A 22,766-nucleotide genomic window follows, 5' to 3' on the forward strand; every position below is an offset into this window, starting at 1 on the left:
ATGTCATCAACTGAACTTGTTACGTTCTTTAAAATCCTAACTTGCCTCCCTTTCCCCACGTTCATTTCATGCCATTTCTTTTAATTATTATTGTTGCCATTGCTAATGGCATTCCATGTCCAGAGATTTATTAAAATTTTCTACTTCCCTAGAATACCTCGCTTTAAGCAAGAAGTCATACACAGATTTATTTGTTTTGGGTAACTTGTACCTAGAAGCACTCAAAGAAAAATTGATTAATATTTCTTCAGCTATTCTGTACACATTAATGTCTGAGTTCAGTTGTACTGATCTAATTAAGTTTCTTGCCTCTTTAGGCACAGAATTTAAATGAAACCATGAAGACTTTGATATACCACTGATGAATATATCCTCATTACTGAATTTTTTATTGGATGCCTTGAACTGAGATGAACCTTGCATTTTCTTGTTGTGCTTGAACTGTGGCTGAATTTCAAGTGAAAAACCATTTTGTTTCTTCCTGCAGTTTTCATCACCTATTTTATGCAGTATTCTTTCAGAGTCTAAATGAAACAAATTAGAAAAATACAGTATAATATTCATTTGTGCATGTGTGTATATAAACAAAACTAGTCTCCAAATAAATCACAATAAGGTAAATTAGATCATGATAACACAAATATAGTATAATCCAGTGGTGTCCAACCTACGGGCTGGATATGGCCCATGAACAATTTTTATATGGCTCGCACCAAAAGTGAACTAAAATAGCATTTTAAATTTTGTTGATTATTTCAAGAACCATATACATTCAATGCTAAAATAAGCAGATGGGTGAAATGGGAAGGGTTTTTTTTTTTTTTTTGGCTGATGCTGTATAAGCTTCCTTTCTAAGGCATCATGTGCCTCAACTAATGCTAAATATGCCTAAATATTAATAACAACTTGTAAATCTAAATTAAACTAAACTATAAATAACTACTTCCTTTTAATTATTTTACAATACATCCATAAATTTTGATGAGGATATAAAGCAACAGGAGAATTTCTCTTAAATGTAAGCCACTGGATGCCAGGAAGCAATTAAAGGCTATAGGAGTTTACCTCGGCCAGACTTTGGATGAGGTAAATTCCTCAATCATCCATTGTCAAATTGGCTGATGAAAATGTTGAAAAAGTGCATCAAGTCATCCATGAAGGCCAACAGCATATTATTAACAATATTTGTGACATTCTAGGCCTACTATTTGCTGTGTTGCAGTGCTAATTCCACCCTTTCCTCTAAACTTACTGTAAGAGTAACAGTTTTAATCTCTTATGTTTTCCCTACCTAGTAATCATCTAAAACTGCGGTGTAATGATAATTTTAGAATTACAAAAACTGAGTATTAAAGCAGATTAAATATCCTTAACCTTGAGCATGTTTTTCTTCTCTAAAGAAGATGGCAAAATTAGCCACAGCAACTGTGTGTTAATGAGAAAGCCTATGTAAAAGCCTATAGAAGCCTACAGTTGTTGGTCAGCAACAGCTATATCGGGTAGCCACTTATAAGTTAGAATTCTATAAACACCGGAAAGATACGCTTAACTTGTGATGCAAAGTAGGGCAACGAAGGGGGGAGGTGAGAGAGAGATACTCGTGTGAACTGACATCAAAGATTCCTCTCCTCCACTCAACCTCGTAAATTCAGTGTAGATACAAACTGAATTTACGAGGTTGAGTGGAGGAAATATTTCCTAAAAAGGAATAAGCGAAGAGTGGTTACACGTGTTGCCAGAATGTTCAGTGCATGGCGTAATGAGGGGATGATGGTTACCCCTTTGACCAAGTGTTCCGTGACGTAAAGTCCGAACATCCGAGGACTTGGAGTCCTCCAATTAGAGAAAGATTTAGAGAAAACAGGATGGAGAACTAGGGGTATGAAAGTGGGTTCTCGTGGGCCGAGAGAGAGGAGAGAGAGAGAGAAGAGCAAAGAAGAGAGCTGAAACCAAGACAACGAGAAGATCAGAGATAGAGGAGAATGAGAATCGAGAGCGAAGGAAGAAGTCGCCACTCCCTGTTGAGGAAATCACGCAGAGTCGCTACGGAAATAATGGAGAATCGAGGAGCAATAACTATTCAAGCTCAGGCAATATATTAGACTGGTAGGTTGAGAAGGTATAGTATGAAACGGTGGTAAGAATGATAATGAAAAGATGGTTTCTTTCTAGTCACATATTATTATTGTAACTTGTAACTTTGTTTAAGAATGAAAACTAATAGAAGTCATATTCCTATTAATCTTGTAACTTTGTTTAAGAATGAAAACTAATAGAAGTCATATTCTTATTATTATTGTAATGTTCTAATGAGTTCACATTAGTGGAAAGACTAAAATGTGTAAGATTTGCTTTCCTTTATATTAAACTTTGTTATGTTTTTGTATTATAGAAGTTTCTTATTCTCTGCCAAAACCTCACATCCGATCACTAAGATAGTAGAGTTTAAGTTGATTAGGAGGTAATTGCGGCGTCAGGTAATTAATTATCTAATTGCTTGACGATATCACAATGCTAAAGTCCAAACTGCGAGATGGAGAAGAGAAATAGCTTTCTCGTTCTGTATCTTGAGGGTATACGAGATTTGTCCTATTGAAAACCACTAGACGAAAGCAGAAGTAGGTACCAGGCAGGTAGATATGTAAAAGCGAATATGTTAAGTATAATGAAAAGACCAACCAAATGAAGAAGGTAAAAATAACCCAACTACACTAAGCCAACAAAAGTATGGTGGTGCCTAGCCCGGCTACTTCTGTTATGGCCACACCCTAGAGCTCGTATAGGCGGAAAAGAAAGTCAGACAAATAGGGAAGTTTAAGAAAGTAAGCAAGCGAACTCAACCCCGCAAACCCACAAAGTAAGTAAGTAAAACCAAGAGAGAGAGAGAGTGAGAGTAAGTGTGTGTGGGGGGGGGGGGGGGGGTAACATGGTGCCTGAGTGTCCAGGATGGCTTTGAGCAGTGATGAGAAACTGATTAATACAAATTAAGTTTATAGGACTAATACGTAAAAAAGATGAAATGGACGGTGGTGTTTTTGAGCTCTTGACAGAGAATTATATTGTGCTACTTTTATTTAGTTATGATTCAATATCAATATTACTATCATTATAGTTGTTTAGTAATGCTGAGCAAAAAGTAGCAACTTTTTACAAAGCAGTTAGCTACATATATTTTGGCTTGAGAATAGACATAGATAAAATTAATAATTAATAATATAATTATACTGTATATGTTTGTTTTTGTTTGAAGGTAAACAGAAGAGAAGTAAAAGTTACTGCTCGTTGCCGAGGAAATTTTTGTAAATCTTATTTTTCTCTATATAGTAACTTTGTTTGAATTTTATTTTTGTTTCGAATATTTTGGTGGGTTATAAAAATCTTAGAAAGCGAAGGTTAATACTGACAATACTTAAAATAGCCATAAAACGGTAAGTAAAATATATTTATTTGTAAATCTGGGAATACGCGATAGACACATTAGCATTAATTTAATATAAGGGTTTAATACGCTAGTATTACACAGAAAAATGGAAGGTCCAAGTTTAGAAAGGACAAACTTAGAAATATCTGAACCCTTATTTCCCACCCAACCTGAGGCAACACCTACAAGGGTTTATCCACCTCAAATCGCGGGTTTTCTTAATTTAGTTCCAATGTACCTTGGGAAAGACGATGAAGGACCGACAGCCTCATTCTTTTTTGAATCACTGGAAGAAACTGCAAGCATTGCGAACTGGTCAGACAGGGAAAAAATTGCAGTGGTAAAAAGCCGATTGAAAGGCTCCACCACTGATTTTCTCTCTCATTCAATTGAGTTAAGATCAGAAATGGATTATGAGAAATTGAAAGAGGCATTCATAAGACGTTTTGAACGTTCACAACTGCTCATATCACAATTACAACAGTTTATCTCTGCTAGGCAGGATCCATCCGAAATGGTCATTCAGTTTGGCACCCGTTTAAATAATTTGTCTAGGATAGCTTTTAAAACGGAGAATGAAACACCAGAAATACTTATGTTAAGAGATCAGACATTATTAGCACAATTTTTGAATGGATTAAATCCTAGATTGAAATGTTTGGTTCTTAGCCAAAATCCAGCCACCTATCAACATGCATTAGAAATTGCGATTCGTGAGGAACAGAACGAAAAATTAACTCAAACTAAACACGTTACTATAAATCTGGCCGAAACCGCTCACAAACAAGTGTTAATTCCAGTTCAAGAACAAATTAATTCGTTACAACATTCGCTAGAAGCATTATCAACGAACAACACAAATTTACATAGCTTAGAGAGAAACTTGTCCACCCTTTCCAACAAATTTCAGAACTTCGGCAGCAGGAATTGACCAGCAGTTGCAAGAAATCAGACAAAATCAGTACAAGCAGGGTTATCTGTCTAATGTGCGAGACACCACCATGAGGCCAAGTGCTGAGTGCACTCCGCATAGCATATTGTTTACAAACAGAGGAGCTGCGCGCGACCAAGAGAGATCAAATTACTGTAGACAGAGCAGGGAGTTGGGGCCATTAGGAAGAAATATAAACAGAGAGAGGAGTGGAAATGTTCCGGGCAGACCACGTATCTTTACCCCGAGTCAAGAGCCTGCTTATCGGCGACAAACGGTAGCCAGAAATAACTACACTAGTGCTCCACAAGTTAGGCCATCCTTTAATAACAGAGTAAGAAATCACTTTCAAAATAACATAGATTCGAATACTTTTTATGCTAGACCTGGAGGAATGTTATATGGGGGGAATATTGAATACAGACAACCTAGCGTAGTCAATCGTAGACAGATTAATCATATGGGGGTTGCTTCAGACAGGCAATTTAATCGAAAATTGAGTTGACAACCAAAATCCTTCAAGCAGATTCAGAAAAATAGTAAGTATAGTAGGGTAGAACATGGGATTTATACAGCTGAAAATGATACTGAGTTACCCTTAGTGGCAGGTCGTATTCAAGGTATCCCAACAATATTTTTAGTTGACAGTGTGGCTTCAGTAACTTTAATTAGCGCTGATGTTTTTCACAAAATTAAAAATGGTAAGTCTTTGAAACAAAGACCGCCTGACATTACTGTTTGTGGGATTGGGGGAAATGTCGTGCCTCTGCATTCGAAAATTACAGTAAATTAGCATTAGCATTAGTAGAGGCATTTGATGCAAGAAAGCAAGCTTATGCAGCATCAGCCAAAAAAAAAAAAAAAAAAAAGTAACATAAATAAATAAAAATAACCAAAATAAATAAACCATAAATAAATTTAACATTAGATGGAAAAACATTTGCAGAACATGTTCTCGTGGCCTCAGATACCGGAGCAGAGAGAACTTTTGTCATGGATAAAGACACCCTTCAAGTGAGTGTTCCCCCAGGAGTTCTTGTTGACCCACCAGGACCTCTCCGAACAATACATCATTTGACATACATAGCCCAAGAGAATACTTTGTTCCTCCATGGTCAAAAGTGACCATTCAAACAGATCTCCAAATCCGTGCACCAGCCGGTTGCACCTGGAGGATTCTGCCACGAGTAGGCATTCCTTTAAATCACTACTTGGAAATAAGTGCCGGAATGCAAAGTTCTGAATATTTCAAAAACCTCGAAGTTAATGTACTCAACTTTGGAAATACCGGATTTAAAATTAATCATGGAGATAGAATAGCACAATTGGTAGTTGAACGGCTGCAAGCAACTACGCTGACCGAGGTATTGACCCTTTTCCCTATAAGTAAGAATCTCAGACAAATGAAAGGGCCAGCAATCTCATTTCAAATGCCAATAGAAAGTTCAATGTATTCTATGGCACATCTCCAGAGAAGCACATGTGTGATATTTTCCCATAGGTTCTTTCATCAGTGTCCCTATTTGAAGGACAACAAATCGATAGAAAAGGACACCGTTCAGCTAACTTCCTGTTTTGCTAACCTTGGCTTTGATGTAGTTATACACCATGATTTCACAGTAAATGAAGTCTTTCGAGCCCTAAAGCAAACAGCGGCTCACAACCCTAAAGCAAACAGCGGCTCTCGAAACAGATTGTTTCGTATGTTGTGTCCTGACACACGGGACCCACGGGATCTTGTATGCTCGAGACGGTAGATTTGGTTTAGAGCAGCTATTTGCCCCTTTCTGGGATAGTGTCTCACCAACATTGAAGGAGAAACCCAAGATCTTCATAGTTCAGGTTTGTCAAGGAAGCGACGTGACTATGGAAAACCCGGTTACAGTAGATGACACCACCATAGAATGTTTAGAATCAGAGTACACTTTGCAAGCTAACCTTTTGGTTGTCTCTTCGGTAGTTCCAGATTGTGCCTCATGGCAACACTCAAGAAATGGTTCCTGGTATGTTAACAATCTTTATGAAACATTAGAAATGAGAGCAGATAAGACTGACTTACTCAGCCTCCTTACCATGATTAATAAAAAAATGGTGTACGAAGCTAGACTCATGAAACAGACAAATAATAAGAACATGGAACGAGTCCCGGTAATTACCCCTCTTCTGACCAGGGACATTTACTTTTTCCCTAAATGGCAACCTCCGATTCTAACATCAGCTGCGGAAGCAACCAGCGGGAAAAGCTTGACAAGGACTGCGGTCATCGAACCAATACCGTCCACATCGAATGAAAGAGAGACCCCATTAACCCAGCTTTACGCCTTGCTACAAGAGATTCCAAAACAAAAAATAGTCAATGCCTATATATATTAGAAAAAAAAAAAAAAAAACCTACTAGATCTTACTGCTCATGCTTATATATATATAGATCGATAAACAAAGTTTTTTTAAAGTATTTTATTTATCTTCTTCAGAAAATAAAGAAAATATAGAAAAATGGGAGTCAACTACCTTATGAAGCAGTTAACCATGGGGGTAAGTTGGCTGCTGAAGCTGTTCCAGATACTTGGTACTAAAGTTGGATGGCTATTCGTCACTGCCTGGTCAGAACCGGAAGGAGAAGAGGAAGATCTCAGGACTATTAGATATAAGGAGTCTGCCACGAATGATCCCTCCTCTATAAGAGCGCAAGAAGAGAACAAGTCAATCAAGGAGGAAACCACCATACAATCCGTTTCCTGTGCTTCGTCTGTCTCTATTCCACATACAGAAGATATCACACCCCGGGAAGAAGGAAGGGGAAGTAATACTCCGCATGAGGAAGTAGGAAAGAGAACAAGAAAGAACAATTCCTATCACAATCCAGAGGAAAGGTAAGAACCTCCTTTTCTTTTTCCAATCAGAAACAAAGCACCAAGAGATACGGATATTATGCCAACCCCAGAAAAACTCAATACGTAAGTCGATGCTACGCCCCTATTATTTTCACACCACATAACCAAAACCCCATTTTCAAGAAAAACAATAGGAGTAGTTTAGAAGAGGAAGACTGGGACCCAAGACCAGCTAAAAATCCTACTTTTGAGAAAAACAATGAGTAGTTTAGAGGAGGAAGACTGGGACCCAAGACCAGCTACTACTTCTCCCACTAATTTCCACATTCGGAAGAATTCACAGATATTACAGGGCCCTCATGGAGAACAACATGACACCCCCTTTCCTTCTGCCCCATTATACACTCCCCGGTTGATCAAAGAAAGGATAAGTGATCTCACATCATGACATAGGTCCACTCCTTTCCTGGTCCCTACACAAAATTGGAGTTGTATGGATCTACAGTTTTGTCGAGATGCTCGAGGGGATCTTTCCCCTAAAGAAGCCGCCTTTATGGGATGTGATGGGTTAATAAAGAATACCGTTCTGAAAGGCGATGGAGAATTTTTCAAACTGGCGAAAAATCTCCAAGCAAAAAATCTGTGGACCTGTGACAAACTATTGGGTCTCCCTTGGAAGCGTGGTGCATTCTCGGTACAACTATTCGGCCCTTGGATCCGAGTCATAGCTCGAACCTATCATTACATCTTCATCAAGGGGTTCGAGCTGGTTAAAAAACTTACTGCCGGATAAGCAAATCATTAATCTAGATGACCTAGGCTGCCCACAAAAAGGAGCCAGTTGCCAAGGGAGAGATTCCCATTTCGTTGTCACTGGGATCATCTCGTAACTTTTTGCGCAGTAATGGCTGTAAACCAATACGTCAGATGGCTTGACTGGGAAGGTTTTATAGAAAAAGAATTTCGGTAAGCTTAAAGAAGAGCGAAATTAACTTAAGTTTCTTTTCGGTATTTGTAAAAAAAAAAAAAAAAAAGGGAACAAAGGGGGGGGGATTTTAATTATTGTTGGAGAGAGGGGGATGATCTACTTCTGATACTGTTAGGTTCTAATTAATGAAAAAAAAAAAAAAAAAAAAATTTCCTTTATCTCCCACATCACAATTTTATTTTACTTTAGGCTAAAGAGAAAAAAAAGGGGCGGGGGAATTATTTTTGACAGAGATACATATCAGAATTCTCATCAATATGACTACTCTACCAATACAGGCCACGTTTCTACTAGTCACACTACTTATTCGGTGCACACCTTTTCATACCGGTATCTTTATCCTACAGCCACTAGATAGAGAGGCCATTGCTGGTCAAACTGTCATCATCCCATGCAGAGCAGTGCCAAATCTCACAGTCACTGTAAAATGGTTTTTCAACGAAAGAAGCATAGACAGTCTTTATAGACCACGAGGACTTCCTGATTATAAAGTCGTCGGATCGCCTAGAGAAAATTATTTTGCATTACAAATCACCCAGTTACAGTTAGCAGACGAAGGTAAATATTTTTGCCACGTTCAAACTAAGGATGGACATCAATTCTGATCTAGTACAACTATTGTAACAATTTATGTTACACCTCTACCACCTCTCATCGGAGAAGGTTCGTTTCTCAGGGGAAACGAAAGAGAGCAAGCCACTCTTACATGTAAATCTTTAGCAGGAAAACCACCCGCTACTTTGAAATGGATTAATTTTGATGGTAATCCCATCGAAGAATCAGTACAGTCCAGCCAAGAATTATGGTCAGACAAAATAAGAGTGAACACGTATTTGAAATGGATAACCACCTTATCACCAGAGTATAATAAGAAAGCATTTACCTGTGTCACTAATCATCTAACTTATTCTCATCCAATGATGATCTCCATAACTTACCTTAGAGGGTAAACTTACCTCTAACAGGAATATTAATCTCATATTTAATACTCGCAAATTACCCTCATCTATAAAAGCAAGTTATCTATTTTTCAGAATTCACCCCCCCCAGAATTCCAACCCTTTGAGATTAGCATTAGTAGAGGCATCATATGCCTCTACTAATGCTATGACCCATAATGCTCTGCTAATGCTATGATCTGATGATATGACCCATATCATCAGATCCTAAGGGATGAACTGCGGACAAAGCTGCTAAACACCCATCCTCCTCAAATACAGCAAAATTAGCATTAGTAGAGGCATATATGAGGCAAAAAAGCAAGCTTATTTAGAATCAGCCAAAAAAAAAAAAAAAAATCCTTCCCATTTCCTCCATTCATTCACTCCAAATGTTTGTCTAGTTCTGCTTTGCACTTATTTAAGTTGTCAACCATCACTACGACAAATGGAAGTTTGTTCCAATAATCAAATACCCGCTGGCTAAAGGCAAATTTCCACACATCTATTTTACAACTGTCTTTCCTCAATTTGAATTTATGTCGCCTCACGTGAGTAATCTCAGCAAGAGGAAGAATGATGATCCTGCTCAAGTAGCTGATAAACTGAATGAGTATTTTGATTCTCCATTCACACATGGAGTTATTCAAGGAGGAGAATGCCAGACGTTTATCAAACTCTTAACAGGGAGCTAAGTGATTTTGTGATAACTGAAAGCAAAGTGGAGGAGAAATTGTTGAAGTTAAACATAAAAAAGGCACCTGGGGTAGATGGAATCTATCCAGTTATAATGAAGGAGGCAGCAAGAGAAGTAAGCAAACCCTTAGCCATAATTATGAGAGCATCCTTAAAGCCAGGGGAGGGCCCCATGGACTGAAGATATGCAAATGTATCCCAAATTCACAAGGGGGATTCAAAGGTTGACACAAATAATTATATACCTGTTAGTTTAACTTCTGTTCCGGGAGAAAATAATGGAGTCACTAATTAAAGAGGTGATACAGGATCACCTAGACAAGACAGCAGCATTAGTTCAGACACACCATCGAGTTAGTTAAGGGGCAGTCTTGTCTGATCAATTTGATTGTATACTACGATGTCGTCACAAAGGAACTGAATGCCAAAAATAATTTCAGGAAACATTTGGATACTGTTGCACATGAAAGACTGCTGTACAAATTGGAGAGGTATGGCATTAAGGGTAAGTTGCTACAATGGATAAAAGGATGGTTGAGTGGGAGACAACAGAGGGTGGTAATCAATGGACACTGCTCTACATGGAATAATGTTATTAGCAGAGTCCCCCAGGGTTCGGTACTGGGCCCATTGTTGTTTTGTGTATTTATCAATGATATCGAAGGTATATCAGGTATCATCTTTCCAAGTCTGCAGATGATACAAAGGTTGGCAGGGTTGTTAATGACACTAAAGACAGTAACAGGATCTAGAAAAGTTAGGCAGATGGGCTGAGAAGTGGCAACTGAAGTTTAAAATTGACAAATGCAAAGTGCTGCATATGGGTAGTAGTAGCAGTAACACAAGAGAAACATACCAACTCTGTGGTACTACACTCAGTAGTAGTAGTGACATGTGATGCAAGAAAGCAAGTGTATGAGCTTATGCAGCATCAGCCAAAAAAAAAAAAAAAAAAAAAAAAAACACACCATTGCCTCCAAATGCCTGTCCAGTTCCTCCTTCAATTTATTCAACCTATCAACTTCCACAATGACAGATGGAAGTTTGTTCCAGCAATTAACCACCCGCTGGCTAAAGACAAATTTCCGCACATCTATTCTACATGTCTTTTCTTAATTTGAATTTATGCCCCCTTAGATTCGTAATCTGAACAATTGGAAGGATCCATCAGAATTCAGCGTGCTCAACCCATTCAAGGCCTTATACACCTCAATCAGATCACCGCGCAGGTGCCTAGTCTCCAGCCACTGCAATTTGCAGAACTTAAGCCTCTCTTGGTAAGAGGATCCCTTCATTCCCCTCACCAATCTTGTTGCCCTTCTCTGTACACGCTCAAGTAAATCTACATCCTTCCTAAAATGAGGCCTCCAGACCTGTACGCAGTACTCAAGGCGTGGCCTGACCATTGCCTTATACAGAGGGATAATCACCTCCTTCTCCCTGCTAGCAAAATTCCTATATATCATTGAAAAAACCCCATGATCTGCCCTGGCAGCCTGTCTGCATTGCTCAGAAAACTTCATATCTGACTGCACAATTACTCCCAGGTCTTTTTCATTTTCTACCACCTTAAGTGTAGTACCACACAGTTGGTACGTTTCTCTGGGGTTACTTCTACCCATATGCAGTACTTTGCATTTGTCAAGGTTAAACTTCAGTTGCCACTTCTTAGCCCATCTGCCCAAATTATCTAGATCCTGTTGCAGTAGCACACTGCCATTACTGTCATTAGCAACCCTGCCAACCTTTTTTATCATCTGCAAACTTCGACATTAAGTCTGATATACCTTCATCAATATCATTGATAAATATACAAAACAACAGTGGACCTAACACCGAACCCTGTGAGACTCCACTAATAACATTAGTCCACGAAGAGCAGCACCCATTGATTACCACCCTCTGTCTTCTCCCACTTAACCATCCTTTTATCCATTGTATCAACTTACCCTTAATACCATTCTGCTCCAACTTGTACAATAGTCTTCCATGCACAACAGTGTCAAAAGCTTTCCTGAAATCCAAATATATGATATCAAAATTATTTTTTGCATCCAGTTCCTTTGTAACCACATCATAATATCCTATCAAATTTGTCAGACAAGACTTTCCCTTAACAAACCCATGCTGTGTCTGAATTATTGCTGCAGTCTTGTCTAGATGATCCTGCAATGCATCTTTAACCAGTGACTCCATTATTTTACCCGGAACAGAAGTTAAACTAACTGGTCTGTAATTACTCGTGTCACCCTTTGATCCCCCTTTATGAATTGATGATACATTTGCACATCTCCAGTCCGTGGGAACCTCCCCTGAGTCCAAGGATGCTCTCATAATTATGGCTAAGGGTTTACTTAGTTGCTTTGCCGCCTCCTTTAATATAACTGGACGGATCCAATCCACCCCAGGTGCTTTTCTTATGTTTAACTTCAACAATTTCTCCTCAACTTTGCTTTCAGTTATTCCAAAATCATTAAGTATCCTGCTACAATTTGATAACCTTCTGCCATTTTCAAACCTTAATAATTCCTCATGTGTGAATGTAGATGCAAAATACTCATTCAGTTTGTTTGCTATCTGAGCAGGATCATCAACAGTCAAACCATCAATGTCAAGTGGACCAATCAGATTCAACCCCTTCCTTTTAGAGTTTATATAAGTAAAGAAATCCTTGCTGTTTTGCTTAGCATCTTTTGCCAAGGATTTCTCATAATCTGCCTTCGCCTGCCTAACTTCCTTTGTCACTTGATTACAGACTAGCTTATATCTGCCATAGGCCTCTTTGAGTCGCTTGATAATTTATATGAATCCCATGCATTTTTCTTCTCTATTACGAGTCTCATTGACCAACACTTCATTAGATAACCATTTAGGCCTAAACCTTGAACAATATTTCTTAATAGGTATGAAACTTTTAGTAGCTTCCACGATTAATTCCTTGAATGCTTCCCACTTAGAATTTACTGTTGGTAACATCATCAGTTGATCCCACTGTACAGAATTTAAAAACTGTCAGAGAGCACTGCACTCACCTTTCCGGAAGCAAAAACCCTTTCCTTTACCCCTGATGTTAATTAAATCTTTAAGTAAATCCCACATCAGTACACTGTGATCACTGCCACCTAGTGGTTCCTTTATCTGCAAATTCTTAATACACGAATGGTCACTGCTGATAACCAGATCAAGAATATTAGTTTCTCTGGTTGCCTCTCGAACATGCTGCTGCAGAAAACAATCATCCAATAAATCCACAAAAGTCTGACTAGTGTGCGAATGACCAATCCACAAGTTCCAGTCAATATCTGGGAAGTTAAAATCCCCCATTATAAGACATTCCGATTTACTAACCCACTATTTCTCTGTACAACTGTTCATTGTACTCATTCGAGTCATTGGGCCTATAACACATTCCTACTCTTATTTTTGCTTTCGCAGTGCTTACGTCACACCAAACTGACTCAACAGTGCACTGTTCATCTATATCAACTGGATGCACTTCTTTTGATTTTATGTTTTTCTTAATTAACAGCATAACACCACCTCCCTTTCTATCCTGTCTATCCTTTCTGTACACATTGTACTCCCCAAATTCCAGTTCAGCATTCCTTATATCTGTGTGACACCACGTCTCTGCTATCCCAACAATATCCGCCTTTGATGTCTTGACCAACACTTCAAATTCATCAAATTTATTTACTATACTTCTGGCATTGGTATATATGCTCCTACTCCTATTCTTAGTTACCCTAACACATCCCATATACCCACCTATTTCAGGATGACTGTCATCCGTCCCTGAAACCCCTAACACCCCACGCTCCAGGTCGCTACTTATTCTAATAGAAGTTGTGCAAGAATCACCTTCACCTCTGCCTACGGCTACTGTTAAACTATTAGTCCTTGTATCCCCCCAAGCTATCAGTTTTCTGACCCACCTAACACTGCCTCGATAGCATCAGCAAATATTCTTGCACCCTTTCTATTTAAGTGTATCCCATCCCTATAGAAGCAGTCTCTCCTGTTAACAAGTACAGTCCAGGCTGAAAAAAATTCTATCCCTTGAGCCTTGCACATTCTTTCCAGGGCCGAATTGATCGACAAGGCTCTCATCGTATACTCCCTCCTATCGTGTCTGGGCAGAATTGCAGTCACTTTCAAATTCAACCCTAATTCTCGGCTTTTGTTCAACAGTGATCTGTACTTGTTAAGTAATTCTGCCGGTCTCCTACTCCTAATATCATTAGTGCCAACGTGTACAACTATATCACCTTTTGTGCCCTTAAAAGATGATATCCGCTCTACAACGTCAACAACCTTTGCCCCTGGCAGACATACCCTGGTCCTGTTCCACCTATCCTTTTTTACAAAGCATGTTTCCCATTTCCCTGACAATAGAGTCACCAACAACTACTAGTTCCTGTGGGACCAGTGCATTCTGCCTTGGGGGTTGCCGCTGTGTTGCGTGATGACCAAGTGCAAGCTCTGGCATTGATGTGGGCAGCTGAGAGCCCGATGGGCCCCTCAATTGAGATCTTTCGAGGGCATCCACCCTGTCCTTCAAACTCTCATATAGGCCCATAACAATGCTGAGTTGTCGCCTGATTTCCTTACACTCCTTACATCATGCACACATAAAGACATTCCCCATGGTAATGTCATGTTCCGTTCCAGAGAATTCGGCAAACATTTCACAAGTTGCACTTTTTTTTAAGCTGTGATGTGTTGGAGAATCACCCCCCTCAGTTCTCCCCTGAGTCACAGCACTCCTGCCACTTTGGGGCATGATACTTTAAATTAATAAAATCAATAAATTAAATTAATTAAATGTCAATACTACGCTATCTAATAGAAACAATGAAGCATATTACTCTAAATTATACGTTAGAGCTACCTAACTACCTCAATTAAAAAATTTGAATTCTCTACCACTATATACAAAAACAATGGCTGCAAGATTCGAATGAAATAACAGTTTTACGTATATCTACAAAAACTGTTTATCTAATTTAAAATAAAAATAACCAGCGTAACTATAGCTATAAGACTACGTATTAAGTACAATATAAAATAACAACTATGTAAATAAAAAGGCAAACACTTATCGTTTTTTTTGGAGCCTGCAACTGACAGCTGTAATTTTTAAAGAGAGTCCTGATACAAAGGTTGGCAAGGTTGTTAATGACACTAAAGACAGTATGCTACTGCAACAGGATCTAGAAAAGTTAGGCAAATGGGCTGAGAAGTGGCAACTGAAGTTTAAAATTGACAAATGCAAAGTGCTGCATATGGGTAGTAGCAGTAACACAAGAGAAACATACCAACTTTGGAATTTTGTAATTTTCTCTTTTCCAAGGTAGAAGAAAATCACAGTTTTCTCAGCTACCCTTCTACATCTATCTGACTGAGGTGTATAAAGCTTTGAATGGTTTGAGCAAAGCTCAATGCTGATAGGATTCTTCCGCAGATTACACACTTGAGGGGCATTAATTCAAATTGAGGAAGAGAGTTGCAGAACAGATTTGTGGAAATTTGCCTTTAGCTAGCAAGTGGTTGATTGCTGGAACAAATTTCCATCTGTTGCTGTGGAAGTTGATATCTTAAATAAATTCAAGAAAGTACTAGACAAACTTTTGGAGAGAATGTATAGGTGAATTGGGAATTTTTTTTTTTTTTTTTTTTGGCTGATTCTGTATGTTTGTTTGTTATTTGGTTTTTAGGAGCATTAGGAACTAAGGCCATATTGCTCCAGGATATGCGGTGGTCATTCCCTGACCTTTCTGCATCCTCCGTATTTGGTGGTGACGGGCTCGAACCCTGGTCTAATCAAGAAGCGTGTGCTATGCACTGCTGCTCCTTCCCACCTGGCTACGGAGGCGCCGGCTGATTCTGTATAAGCTTGCTTTCTTGCATCATATACCAGTACTAATGCTAGTCATAACAGTAAAAAAAATGTTGCAGAATAGATGAGTGGCAATTTAGCCTGCATGTGGTTAATTGCTGCACAAACTTCTGTTGATTGCTTAAATTCAAGGAAGAACTGGGCAAGCTTTTGGAGCAATTAATAGGTGAAATGGGAAGTTGGATTTTTTTTCCTGCATAATATGCATTCTTGGCATCATATGCCACTACTGATGCTAATGCTAAAAAGGTTCAGATGACAAATTTTAATCCATTAGTTAGTTTGATATCATCTTGTTGTACATGTGATTAATGAAATAAATTTAGCTTTACTCATGTCTCTAAATTAAATGTTTTCTTTACAGGTGATATCCATCAAGAAATAAATAATTTCAACTCTTTATTCAACATTATAAATATTTTAAAAAATCAGCATCACATTATAAGCTTTTTACCAGGTTCTTATTCACATGCATAATGAGTAAGAACAAGGGGTACAAATTTGCCTTTCTCATACTATGACATATTGTAAGAGGCACCTCTAATCCAGTATCTAGTATTCTCACATCTTGTTGCTCTCCAGCACCTTCCCTATGACTCTAATCCTTACGTAATATTATTGTAAAGCAAAACCTATTTCACAATTCCTCTGTTTATCTCTCTCTCTCTCTCTCCGTCTGTCTCAGGGTAACTCACCATATGGCTAATAATAATAATTTTTGACCCCCCCCTGGTTGAAAAGCCCTCTGACTGGCCCAATTCATATTCCCCTTTCACCCAGCAATAGGGGAGCCATCAGCAGAATGACAAAAAAATATCAGGTTTAAAGGCAATGGAAATCTCCTAAAATAAACCTTAACTCTCCTCCCTCCAACTAATAAGAGACATAGTATGAATGCACAACTCTGGCAAGCAATATATAAGGTCTGGAAACTCCAAACAAGGATCGAGGAGTACCTGCAGTGCACAAAACATCACCTGAAATGACAAAGCACATACACCATATCTAGATCATCAGGGACCCTGACCACCATTAAAAGATATTTTACAGATACCTTGGTAGAATCATAATTTTTGATATGCATGTTCTTGATGGCATTCACCATCAAGAAAGAAAAGGTCATTGAAGGATTGACTCATTCTACTTGCTAGTGGCAGTATAAATGGTGATAAAAGAACTGAAGCCTTTGTTAATCTGTAAGGGTCAAAATTCTAGAGCTTCAAAGAATAAACCTAAAGATTCACTGTCAGCAATATGGAAATTACAGCATAAAGTATGGACAACAAATCTTTCATAATTATTTTATTGAGTTTTTTGTATCCAAAGTAAAGGAATATTGTAAAGATGAAAATGTAAATTTCAAGATTCTTCTTATTTTAGACAATGTCGCTGCTCATGTTCTTGACTCTGATAGCTTGTGTCCTCATGGCAAGATAGTGTTTTTATCATCATATACAATTTCCATAATCAACCCATGGCCCAGGAATTATACATATTTTAAAGGCATATTATTATGCTTACCTTCTAGGAAATTAATTGCCAAATCCAACATAGTTATTCACCAACCAATGAAAACAATGTGGAAGAATTTGATGAAATCTGATATTTGTGACTTTGTTGAAATTACTGGACAAGCTTTAAAGGAAGTTTTCATTCATTTAATATGTAGCTGCTGGAAAGAGTCATATCCCACTGTTGTTTATGACTCTGAAGAATTCAATACCAATTGGATGCAAATTGAAATCGCAAATATTCAAGAAAGAATGCAGGATTCCATGAAGTTGAAGAAAATGTTGTTGGAGAATTGCTGTCAGTTAACAGTACAGCATGAATGACACACAGTGCTATTAACAAATGTGGATCTGGCAGAGTTAAATTGCTTAAACCATTGAAGAAGAAAGAACTGACAGGAATGACAATATGTTAGAAGTCCCAAAAAGAAAAGAATTCAGATTATGAGGCACCTTGGAAAAAGCTTGTGGATATTTTTACAACAACGAACCCTCTCTATGATCATGCTGCAAAGGTTAAATGTGAGGTCGTGCCATTACACAATTTTTCCGAAAAATTGTGACAAAGAAAAACACTCAATTCATTCTTCTAACCTCAAGCAAGGTCCTTCTAGATTAGACCTGTTCCTAGTGACCCTGCCTCTCCCTCCTCATCCTCCTCGATTTAATGATCTTACAGGATCCACTGCATTCATATTAAACTATTTTAGGTAAGGTACCTAAATTAGAGACCTGCTAGCTTGACTTCTGTTCCAGAGAAAATAATGCAGTCGCTGGTTTAAGAATTAATCTAGACCATCTAGACAAGAATGCAGTTATACAGCAAACACAGAATGGATTTGTTAAGGGCGATCTTATCTGACAAATCTGATTGGGTCTGCTAGGTGGCCTGGTGGGTGAAGTCACTTTCTTTTCATGCTCGTCTATATTTATTATTCTAAGTGTTTTTTTTAATTTTATGTTAATTAGTTATGCTGTACCTGATGCGGGATTGCTGTTCTTGATGCCTGATTGCTTCCTTATATTGAATCTTGCTTCTAAAGTAAGTTATTTTTAATCTTAAATTCTGCATTTCTTGGTGACAGGACACTGCTGACCAGTGTCCTGTCACCAAGCTGCTCTCTGAGTGCTTTCTTTCACCACTCTGAACTTCGACCTTAACAAATGAGTGATTGGGGCAGTGACCTACTTCTTCTTGGAGTGTGAAATAGTGACAATAAAAAACCGTAAAAAGATTAATTTTCTAAGAGAGACAAGAAGACTAGCACAATAGGTTAGGAATTTACTTGCTTCTGCTGTAGTGAATTCCCCTCCCCCCACTCTTTTCTGGTTGGCCACTGAAACCCAACATAAATTCTACCATTTGTCAGTTCAACATAGTATTAACTTTAATATTGAACTTGCAAAGAATAATATGGCTATATAAATATCTTGTCATAGAGCAACTGTGAGCAGTTTCATTAAAGGCATTACATTTGTTCAAAGAACTATTAGGTTTTCCTTTTAAAAGGTTTTTCTTGCTTTAAAGGTTACTGAATAAATAAATTAACTAATAACTAAATAAAGTAATAAACAAATATTATCATATTACATATTACTTATATTCTACCAAGAAATACTACTTGTTACTTCTGTTAATTTACTTCACTGACTCGGAACTATTTCTATCAACAAAACAGTTGGGGAGTCCTGTCCAACTCAAGAACAGCTAATTCTGTCATTAGCCTGATAATAATGATACTTCTAGTGATGTGTCTTCTGACAACACTACTGCTTCTTCTAATGTGGAACCTTGCAATCTTCTGAAGAGGTTGCGATCTTCAGAAATTGAGTCATTAAATTCTCGATGTGACACCTATACCTTGCTCGCACATTCTCCTGGCGCCTCCGTAGCCAGGTGGGAAGGAGCAACGGTGCGTAGCACACGCTTCTTGATTAGACCGGGGTTCGAGCCCGTCACCACCAAATACAGAGAATGCGGGAAGGTTAGGGAATGACCACTGCACCGGAGCAATATGGCCTTAGTTGCTAATGCTCCTAAAAACCAAAATAACATAACAATAACAAGCACATTCTCCATCTGTCTGTGAGACTGCTTCTGATTCCACTGATGATACTTCAATGCCAGATAACCGTGTTTCTGCTACACAGCCATAACTTGATGTTTCTGTAAGCACTGATTCCACTTATGACACTCCTATGCAGCAATCTACTATATCCTCATGAAGTGTTGATCCTACCAATTCTTGTGAAAGTAGAGTTTCCAAAAAAGGTTCATTTCCCATCTATGCAAGCCGCAGAACTATTACGTAAGGATCTTGAGGATTATTTGTTTAAAGAATCCAACAAAGTGTCCAAAAATGTTCTTTGGTACTGGGTTGGCCTTGAACATGCTTTAAATAAACTTCTCTTAGAGAACACAAAGCTTCTGACTAAACTGGAAGAAAATGAAAAATATGTCTCTCTCTTCCTACACATCCTGTTTCCTCCACCTTGACTTATGCTCAAGTAATACATGGTTTGCCTAGTTCCCCCAGCATCTGAACAAAAGATCATCTCTTCCTCAGCGACCACCATGGCTTTGGCCCCTGCTGAACAGAATATTATTATTCTAAAGTCAGGAGAAAACTCTAATCTGAGTACCAGCCAAACTGTAAAATCAGAAGTGACCAAGACATTGAAGGAAAATGTGAAGGGCATTAAAATAAATACTGAGGCTTACTTGTAACAAGGGTGTTGTTGCAGAAAATGACTCTGAGGCTGATGCAGCAAAGATTGCATCTCTACCAGCCTTGTCTAAAGCGGAGATCTCCTCATCACCCCCTAAAAAATCTGACCCAGCCATACTTATTTTTGACATGGAGAAGGACTTATCCAAAGAAGAGTTTCTTGAAGATCTTTACTTCAAAAATCTGCAAGACCTCGATATTACACTTGAGGATCTTACCAAGGAATTGTCTTTTCAATTTACTACTAAGTCTATATCCAAAAATAATGTACATTAGGTCATTAGCATTTCTGTTAATTAATTTTCAAGTTACAGCATCTCTAACTGCCCACAAATTTAGATCTTTTGTGGTGGTGACAAAATGTTACACTTGCCTAGGCTTCAGCCATAAGACCACATGTCGACAGGAATCCCCCACTTGTGGTCACTGCTGCAAGCATGGTCATGTGTTTAGCAAATGCCCAAGTAAATCTGAACCTCCAGTATGTGCAAATTGCAAATCTAGAAAGGACTCCAGGCACTCTGTTTGAGATTCACAATGCCCAGAGTTTATAAGAGAGCTAAAGAACCGATAAGATTAAGAACCAACTATGAATATTGCATCTTATAACCATTCTGCTACTGCAGATGGCTCTATCACTTTCTGACTTGCAATAGTATCCTTCAACTTAATGCACACAAGTCTCATCTAGTTGCAGATGAAGTTCGGTAATATCTGGATGTTCACCAATTTGACATAATGGCCCTTCAAGAACCATATTATCATCAAGGCAAAGTTTCTGGCTACCCTCTGTCCATGCATGTCGTTCAGCCTGATCATGCTGAGCTGTGCTCTGTATTTGTTATCACAAACGCTAATCTGAATGTTGTCAAAATCAATAGCCTTACCCACAACATGCTGTTTGCATTAATGTTTCAACCTCTAGCACTTCTTATTTCCTAATTTCTTTATACCGTCCACCTACTTCTGATATCATTGTTTATCTTCAATACCTTGATAATGTTATTGCTACTGTTGGTTCCACACACCTTTTCATCATGTCAGATGCCAATGCAAAGTCTCTACTCTGGTTCTCATCTTCCTCTGATGCTAAAGGCAGACTTATTGAAGAATTCACTCTCTAATCACCTTGTTACTCTCAACCAGCCTGACATGCCTTGTACCTTCAGCTCTACATCTGGAAAGAGTAATACTGACATATATTACACTGGCATATACCAACACTCCCACTGTTTCTGATTGGTCTGTTAACTGTAACATTTGGTCTAGTTTTCACAGAGCTATTACCTTTGTGATTAAGTCTTCCTCTCTGGACATTTCTTTTACTTTGCTGCTTTTCCCTTAAATACATATTATGGCTTTGTAGTAGTAGTAGTAGTAGTGGCATGTGATGCAAGAAAGCAAATGTATGGCTTATGCAGCATCAGCCAAAAAAAAAAAAAAAAAAAAAAAAAAAAAAAAATCACACCATTCCCTCCAAATGCCTGTCCAGTTCCTCCTTAAATTTATTCAACCTATCAACTTCCACAACAACAGATGGAAGTTTGTTCCAGCAATTAACCACCCGCTAGCTAAAGGCAAATTTCCGCACATCTATTCTACATCTGTCCTTTCTTAATTTGAATTTATGCTCCCTTAGGTTTGTAATCTGAACAAGTGGAAGGATCCCATCAGAATTCAGCGTGCTGAACCCATTCAAGGCCTTATACAACTCAATCAGATCACCGCACAGGTGCCTAGTCTCCAGCCACTGCAATTTGCAGAACTTAAGAATATTTGTTTTAGCCTCAGGTAATTCTAACCCTTGGGGTCTAGTTCGTCGTCTCTCTAGAAACAAGGTTCACTCTCCAGAAATTTACCAATCTGTTGACTCTCACAATGCTGAAACTCTGACTTGGGCTAGCATTGTCAATGCCATACTTGATGCACTTCTTTCCTCAGATGACCCCTGCTGTGATCTTCCTATTCACCAATAAATTGGATCTCTCAACAGTGCATATCTTACTTCTGAATACACTCCTTGCTTCAGCCAGGCAGAGGTTGATTTGGAAATCTCCAAAATCAATAATAATAGTTGTCCTGGACTTGATAACCTAGAGGGCATTTTCATTAATCGACTACACAAACTCTATCCATCTGCCTTTGTTACACTGTATAATAAACATTTGAATGAGGCAACTTTTCCCATCCTTTGGAAGACATAATTGTTAAAATTAATTCCCAAACCTGGTACTCCTATTTCTGCTAAGGCCTATCATCCTATTGTGTTGTCCAACTTGGGTAAAACTCCTGAGCGACTTATATTTGCCCATCTAGATTGTCTATTTACTGAATGCTCTTTAAAGTACTCTGACCAGTTTGGTTTTCGTCTAGGCTGTGGAACTGAGGAGGCCTTGGTTGAACTTTTCTCCAGAGTAAACATCTGCATATTTAAATATACTATGGCTATTTTCTTAGATTTCTCTGGAGCCTTTGACTCCCTTTGGTGGGACAGCTTCTTTGCTTGCCTCAGGGCTGCTCGATGCTCCTCACAACTCTACAACTTAACCTGCAACTACTTTCTCCACCATTCTGTACAGGTAATTTCTGGAACTCAGCAACTTAGTCACTCTGTCTCTTGAGAATGCCCACAAGGTTCAGAGCTTGTTCCACTCGTCTGGGATTTGGTTCTAGACGAGTGGCTTCTCCATTCAACTCCCAATGCTTCTAAAATAGCATATGCCGATGATCTAACCCTTCTTGTCCTTGGTAATTCTCGTGCTCTTGGTCCATTATTAAAAACTTACCATTTCTCCTAACAAGACAAAGCTTCTTTATCT

At 38.5% G+C, this 22,766-nt stretch overlaps 1 protein-coding gene across 1 annotated transcript in view; it reads right to left on the reverse strand.

Moving 5' to 3' along the window:
- Positions 1-380: 380 nt before the first annotated feature.
- LOC150091124 (uncharacterized) overlaps positions 381-22,766 on the reverse strand; it is a 110,148-nt gene continuing 87,762 nt past the window's right edge. Inside the window, exon 4 of the mRNA XM_090382060.1 lies at positions 381-524. Coding sequence (XP_090238186.1) covers positions 518-524 — 7 coding nt within the window. The 3' untranslated portion in view covers positions 381-517. The remainder of the gene's footprint in view (positions 525-22,766) is intronic.

Source organism: Mastigoproctus giganteus, chromosome 1 (genome assembly GCF_048544385.1).
Source record: "Mastigoproctus giganteus isolate SK-2022 chromosome 1, ASM4854438v1, whole genome shotgun sequence".
Classification (NCBI taxonomy): Eukaryota; Metazoa; Arthropoda; class Arachnida; order Uropygi; family Thelyphonidae; genus Mastigoproctus; species Mastigoproctus giganteus.